This window comes from Penaeus chinensis, chromosome 29 (assembly GCF_019202785.1).
Source record: "Penaeus chinensis breed Huanghai No. 1 chromosome 29, ASM1920278v2, whole genome shotgun sequence".
NCBI lineage: Eukaryota > Metazoa > Arthropoda > Malacostraca > Decapoda > Penaeidae > Penaeus > Penaeus chinensis.
The window spans coordinates 10,637,047-10,644,546 of record NC_061847.1 but is presented as its reverse complement, the minus strand read 5'-3'; the positions used below and the strand labels follow the sequence as shown (position 1 = coordinate 10,644,546).

Sequence of the window (7,500 nt, the reverse complement as noted above, 5' to 3'; positions counted from 1 at the left end):
GATTGATAAAATCAACCAAACAACAAATGTCTTAATTTAATCTTTGTAAACAATCTTCCGATGAAAAAAACATAGGAGATACGTAGAAATGCCGTATGTGGCGGTAGTTCCTCACCATTGGTATGCGAGACGCCCGTCGGTACGTAGGAAAACCGGGGACAGTCCTCCTGATATCGCTCCACCGACCGCCTCTTTTCCTGGAAGGCGAAGGCGCTGCAGCCATCTCCGGGGGTAGACCACGCCAGGGTGAGAAGGGCGGGGTCGGTGTACGTGCAGCCGCGTGGTCCTTGCATGTCTGTGAAGGCTTCCGTGTCCAGGTTTCCGCACAGGCCGCCTACCTCGGATGTGTAAGTTGAGGACAGCTGGAAAGGAGAAACCCGTATATGTATAAGTAAACCATATAACGTAATACGTCAGATTATTAAGGAGTGTGTAAGTATTTACAAATGGGTAAAGAATGACCTTTTATTCGAGCAAACAGAGTGGATTTGTACTATACCAGAATTTCCACTTTATCCGAGACTTTTACTATGGGGCCCGAGTTGAGAATGACCATCACTGCATTTCTTGAATGACAACTTCGTAACGCGGGTCACTGCTATCGACAGTTTCTCCGTTCACCTGCATGGCAATATAAATAATCAGTTTAGTAAAAGTCTTGGAAAAAATAGTGTTGTGGTATGAACAAGAAATGTGTGTTATATTTAAATGTAAGGATAAAAACATGATTGAATTAGATAATTGTATGTATCAAATATCGACTTCTATCAACCTCTCTATTTATAACTAAAATTGCCAGTCTATATATATTCATATTTATATTTGACTCTATCTATTTCAATGTCTCCATCTCTCTCTCTCTTTCTCTCTCTCACACACACACACAAATTTATCTATCTATCTATTTATCTATCCATCTATCTATCTACACACACACACACACACACACACACACACACACACACACACACACACACACACACACACACACACACACACAGATATATATGTGTGTATATATATACATATACATACATACATACATACATATATATATATATATATATATATATATATGTATGTTTGTATGTATATGTATATATGTATATATATATATATATATATATATATACACACACATATATATATATATATATATATATATATATATATATATATATATATATATATATATGTGTGTGTGTGTGTGTGTATACATATATATATATATATATATATATATATATATATATATATATATATATATTAAGCATATTGGATATTATAACGTCAGATTTCTCAATATACCTGTTTCTCAATATCCATCAGTCCATTAATATTTTTTGCTGATGTATAAATATTCATCGTTATCTAAACAAACAAAACTGAATGAATGCGAGGACGGCATGTCAAAAAATACTCCTAAATTGCAAAAACGCATGAACACCTACACAGGTGTCAAAGGAAACCGCAGGTCGTACCAGCAACCGCGAGTTGGTGATGTGTAAGAGGAGTCCTTCGCGCTTCCAGACAACCTGCGCTTCCCACTCCTTCCTTCGGCGCACCTGGACGAGGCCCTCCTCGCCCCCTGCGCGGTGCATGGTCGCCACGGCCCAGCACTCGCCAGGGTGGTACTCGAACTGCAGCCCGTCGAAGGTCCGTGCCTGCGGACAAGAAGCTCGCTCTCACGTCGGGGGTCGTGGGAAAGGAATTCGTAGGAGACCTTGCGGCTAGACTTTTTGTATTGAAAGATATAAATTATTTGCAGGTGTATGTGTGTGTATGTGTTGTGTGTGTGTGTGTGTGTGTGTGTGTGTGTGTGTGTGTGTGTGTGTGTGTGTGTGTGTGTGTGTGTGTGTGTGTGTGTGTGTGTGTGTGTGTGTGTGTGTGTCTATCTATCTGTCTATCTACCTATCCCCTCTCTCTCTGTCTGTTTACTTACCTTCTATCTATCTATCCATCTACTTATATATGTGTGTGGATATACTTTCAGGCATATGCATGTGCATATATGTTTAAATGCATATATGCATAAATGTGTGTATGTATGTGTCAATACATACCGTGCCAAGGCCGAGGACACAGACTGGCGCGTGCCTGCCATTGACCAGGCTATGCACTAACATGTCCTGGATTGAGGCAGGGGTTACAAAAGCCTCAATCCAACCTGGAATGTGTATATGATTTGCCACTAAGACCTGCCGCGGCATGATCGTCTTCATACTCCACTCACTAGTCTCTACGTTCCTGTAAAAAAAAAAGACATGAAACAGTAAATCAAAGGACTGAGATCTTAAAAAACAACAGAAAATTTTGACGCACAGCACATATATACAGCCCCATCATGGAAGACGGTGTTCGAAAATCAGCAGATATTGCAATTAAACAAAATATCCTCGCATCTTGCTTGGTGGCGTTGAGAGTAAGCGTAGAGCCGGGGTGCTGAGGACTGTTGTAGATGCTCAAGTTTGGGCGGAACAACCAGTGGACCAGCTTTTCGTAGGCGGAATTTGAAATGCTGAGTGGCGTGTTACGAAATTCCTGTAAATATGGTATGGATTTATAACGAGTACTGTGCTTTGTATTATATATATATATTCCATGTATACCATATACGGATTACACTGCACAAAATGACATAGGTGACTGTAGTTGTGGACACTTAATATGTGATATATTTAAGGCACGCCCACCTCTGTCCAGAAGGCCGTGAGGTGAACGTGGTCGTACAGGGGAGTTGTGATGATGTCCAGGGCAGCGTGGTGAGGGTCGTAGCTGCAGCCAGCCGTCGCGGCCTCTCGCACCAGCTTTTTGGAATGTTCACTCACGTCCAAAAATCCCTAAATAGACAAACTGGTTTAAGGTTTAGGTCAAGTGCTCATATATGTAAGGGTCTTAATCCATCTTCTGATTTGATTTAGGTAGGTTATCATTTCTTGCAATGAGTAGGTATGCATAAACGTATGTATTTATTAATGTATGTATGTATGTATGTATGTATGTATGTATGTATGTATGTATGTATGTATGTATGTATGTATGTATGTATGTATGTATGTATGTATGTATATATGTATGTGTGTATGTATGTATGTAATGAGTACGTTTATATGAATGTATGTATGTAATGAGTACGTTTATATGAATGTATGTATGCATATATGTGTGGCCGAATTGTAATATCGTATGTATATGTATGCGTGTATGTATGTATGTATGTATGTATGTATGTATGTATGTATGTGTGTATGTAAGTATGTTTGTATGTATGTATGTATGTATGTATGTATGTATGTATGTATGTATGTATGTATGTATGCATGTATGTATGCATGTATGTATGTATGTATGTATGTATGTATGTATGTATGTATGTATGTATGTATGTATGTATGTATGTATGTATGTATGTATGTACGTATGCAAGGATATATGCATGTCTCTATGTATGTTCTGCCTGTTTTTCTCTCTCTAACCTGAACTTGAAGTGCAGGAGGGAGATCGCAGGAGCTGCCTGAGTGCAGATGAACCTTGATAGGAGTGTAAAAATCGCTTAGCAAGACCTCCTGGACCGAAGACAACAGTCTGTGCTTTGGACTCACCACCTCGGCGTTCATGCAGATCTGGTAAGCGCGCTGTGAGAAAGATTCGCAGATTTTGTTATCTGATACTCAATCAATACATATTTTCGTTAGTGGAAAAATAGAAATTGACAGAAACAAAGGAGAACCACGTGTGTCTCACTATTTGGTTTTCTCCCAGTACCCCTTCCATGACATTCTTCTGGAACATCAGCTGCAGTCTCGAAACAGTCTTGTTGTAGTCGGAAGCCTGAGCCCAAGAGAGGAAACCCTGGAAACTTCTCGAAGGTATTCCGTGTAGGACCGCCTCGACGCCAACTGTAGTGACATGGCCCGAATCTGTAAGACAACATTGTAGATTCATATTGTGTACCGTATCATTGTGATCTTCTTTTCTTTCCATATTATTTACGATTTACTTTCATTTTCAGATAGCGAAGATTATGCAGGGAGGAAGGAGTTACAATACATTCACATTAGACGACAGTGTCATTTAACTATAATATACCACATGATAACGGCTCCTTTCGTTCTTTTTTTTAAGATTTAGCATAATTTTCACATAGCGATGATTATATGGGTAGAGGAAGGTCCTTTTCAATTAAAAGGCGTCATATCAATATCAATTACCATATAATTATGAGTTACAAAATTCAATAAAAAGAAGGGAGTCATCTAAGTACCATGTACCATATCATTATGGTTTCTTTTCTTCCCTGTACCGCATTAGTGATTTCTTACTTTACATATTTGTCGACTTATCTTCACTTTCACAGAGCAAGAATCGAAGCAGAATTGACTCATTCAGCAAAGACAAGAGCGTCTCGAGCGCGCCAGACTGACCGGGAGTGAGAGGCTGCTGGACCCGTGTGACGCGCCTCTGGAAGTCACCCATTTTCTCGGACGTCTCAGCATCGTCGGGTTCCTGGAAGGGTGGGAAAGGCGTGATACAGGTTCTTTGATGAATACACAGAAATACTTTTCACATGGGTCTTCTTCTGTATATAAAACGTTTATACATATGAAAACTAAGAGAAAATAACTCATAGTACTTTTTTACCTCTATATAAAGAGGTAAAAAGTACTATGGGATAACATATTTAACATAGAGATTCCCAATGGCTTCACTAAACGTTATACAATGTGAGCCAAACTTTGAAACGATAATTGTCAACTAAGCCCCACTTTAACAGTAATTTAATGACAAAGCTATAAACTAACAATCTTACTGTTTATTTTTAACAACGATATCGTTACTGTTATCATTATCATTGTTATCATTATGATCTTTATTATCATTATTATTATTATTATTATTCCTATTTTCTTCTTAATCTTCTTCTTCTTCTTCTTCTTCGTATTATTATTATCATTACTATCATTATCATTACTATTGTTTTTATCCTCATCAACATTATCAACATAATCCTTATTACTGCCATTATTACAGTCCTTTTCACTAGCATTATCCCAAACGAGCTCTGCAGAAGGACCCACCTCTGGCCTATCCGCAGGAGGCTGAGGCACCTGCGAAAAATCTTCAAACTCGGCGCTGCTCTGGGACTCTTGGCCGAAATCCTGGTTGATCGGCACCCGCGTCGCTTTTGTGTGCTTGAATGCTTGTGTGTGGAGGAAGGGAAAAGATGTGAAGGGAAAAGATGGAAATAAAGAGTGCAGAAGGGGTTAGAGAAACGGAGAATGAGGGAAAAGAGAAGGGGCAAGGGAATATAATGTTTTGTTGTTTTATAAAAAGGGAAGAAAGTGAAGAGAAGAAATAATGAAAACAAGTCGATAAAATAGGTATAGAGGATTCAGCACGAAAAAAATATTCCCAATTAATTACATTCAAAAATGAACCTTTTACACCATCCTTACCAAAGGAGAAAACAACGCTCTTGGTTGTAGAAGCCGCGGGGTCAAAGGTCACGTAGTAATTCCAAAGGTATGATATGGGGGAACTTAGACCAAAGCTGTTGAGGATAACCATATTGGATGTAACTTTGCATGTTTGTCTCACACTCAAATTAGTTGTGGTGTGTATAATGCTTTTTGCTGTATTTACCTATGCTCATTTACCTGCACGTATACCAATATGTAAATGTGTATTAATGTATGTGTATGAAAATGTATGCGTCTATAAGTATGTTGATATTTACGTACTTGTAAGTTACTTCAACAACAATGACCAAAACAGTTCAAAAATCTTAGTTTAAAACCTCCTTAACATCAAAGCGAACTGGCAAGAACGGAAATACACGCTTACCTAAACAGGGAACCCGGAGCCTGAGGTTGAGGTACGTCGCCCGCCCACAACGACTCGACGCGAAGCCCTAAGGTAGGGGGAAGGACGGGCGCCTTGTCGTGGCGAGAGTTGCAGAGTGGGTAGGAAGGTAAATCGTTTATTAGATATGCTCTAGGTATTCAGTTTCTGTTTATTCATTTCTCTGATATATAGTTATATAGGTGTATAAAAAAGTTATGGAAGTGTAAGGAAAGTAAGAGTGTTATAAACGCAAAAAAGCATATTTGTATATGTCAGGTACATCCATAGTGAAATGGTAAAAAAACACAAAAAAAGTTGCATATACATGGATAAAGCCTCATACAAATATGTTTTTTTTAAAAATAATTAGGCAGTAGACTATAGTAAAAGGAGGACGTACTGAATAATTCTTCAATTCAGAGAGTGTGACGGTCCTCAAGTCTGGCCTAGTAATGAGGTCATTAGGGTCGCGAATGGAGACGAAGGTAAATGGGGTATTGTAAGCTGCCACCAGATTGAACTGCAATTAAATAATTTTTGTTTATCTATTGCAATTTTTTGTAAAAAAAATCATATTGTGTTACGAAAATGACGACCCAAAATACACAGGCCTTATCTCATTGATCTTTGCTCTTAATAGACGCCTCGAAATATAAAATATACTGATGGAAATATCACTTTATCGAGAAAATAAAGCTACGATGCTCACGTTCTGGGTCGCGACTGGTTCGAAAGATACGCTGCCCCCGCCGTGCCTCAGAGTGAGGTCCGAGGCCCTGACGACGAAGGGCAGCTGCAGAGACCAACCTCCTTGCAGACCAGCACCCACGGCTAGGTTTTCGTACCACGGCAAGAGTGTCTTGGCCACGAGTGAAACCTGATGATCCGTACTGGAGCAGAACATGTGGGGTTTATTTAGATTCAGACCACTTTAGGAAGAAGTAATGACATGTGATATGTCACCTATTATTATTTCCATATACTGGAACTACATTTTGGGGGGGCAAACCAGCATCACCATTTTTTCGGCCTCTCCTCTGGCTATGGCTGCTCTTCGCCTCCGACTTACTCTGAGGCGACTTCTGCGCCGAGGAACATGGGGACGCCGGGAGCGACGTCCAGGCGCGGGTTGGCTGGCTGCTCCAGGCGGGCCGTCGTGCAGGAGACGAAGCTGCCGTCGTACTGTAAAAAGTAACTGACTCTTAAACCCTTAGGCTTCAAATCACAACAGGAGGTATCGTGTAACAGTCGAATACCATGAGCAATCCTAGTGAACAGAACAAAAATAGAAAGTAAGGACCTTCACGACCAAGGGGAGACCGAGGTCCGTAGGGACGACGAGAGTGGAGTCAATGAACGTGTGAAAAAGCAGGACGTGGTTCCCCATATTGCTCTTCATAGCGTTCACGAACTCCCTGACTGTTTTGACTACGGGGAAGAAACAGTGTTTACTTTACTGACCAAATGTTATATGGACATGTATTTAATTTAGCTTCTGTCATATCATATGCCCATTTCCTTTGTCGAACATCCAGTTATATATTAATATGGTTTATGGTATTATAATATGACTAGTGTAGTATGCAAAACGTGAGAATATCATTCCCTTATTTGTGTGCATGCGTGGATATATACGTATTTACTAACAATCCATAT

The 7,500-nt window shown here is 39.7% G+C and overlaps 1 protein-coding gene across 1 annotated transcript in view; it reads right to left on the bottom strand.

Moving 5' to 3' along the window:
• Nucleotides 1–7,500, bottom strand: part of LOC125040883 (hemolymph clottable protein-like) — a 21,731-nt gene that overhangs the window by 1,022 nt on the left and 13,209 nt on the right. Inside the window, 17 exon segments of the mRNA XM_047635654.1 lie at nucleotides 116–362; nucleotides 500–567; nucleotides 570–621; nucleotides 1,482–1,664; nucleotides 2,064–2,247; nucleotides 2,408–2,541; nucleotides 2,694–2,840; nucleotides 3,477–3,635; nucleotides 3,745–3,920; nucleotides 4,425–4,506; nucleotides 5,079–5,200; nucleotides 5,457–5,551; nucleotides 5,845–5,936; nucleotides 6,245–6,364; nucleotides 6,554–6,734; nucleotides 6,914–7,026; nucleotides 7,145–7,272. Of these exon segments, the coding sequence (XP_047491610.1) occupies nucleotides 116–362; nucleotides 500–567; nucleotides 570–621; nucleotides 1,482–1,664; nucleotides 2,064–2,247; nucleotides 2,408–2,541; nucleotides 2,694–2,840; nucleotides 3,477–3,635; nucleotides 3,745–3,920; nucleotides 4,425–4,506; nucleotides 5,079–5,200; nucleotides 5,457–5,551; nucleotides 5,845–5,936; nucleotides 6,245–6,364; nucleotides 6,554–6,734; nucleotides 6,914–7,026; nucleotides 7,145–7,272 (2,283 nt within the window).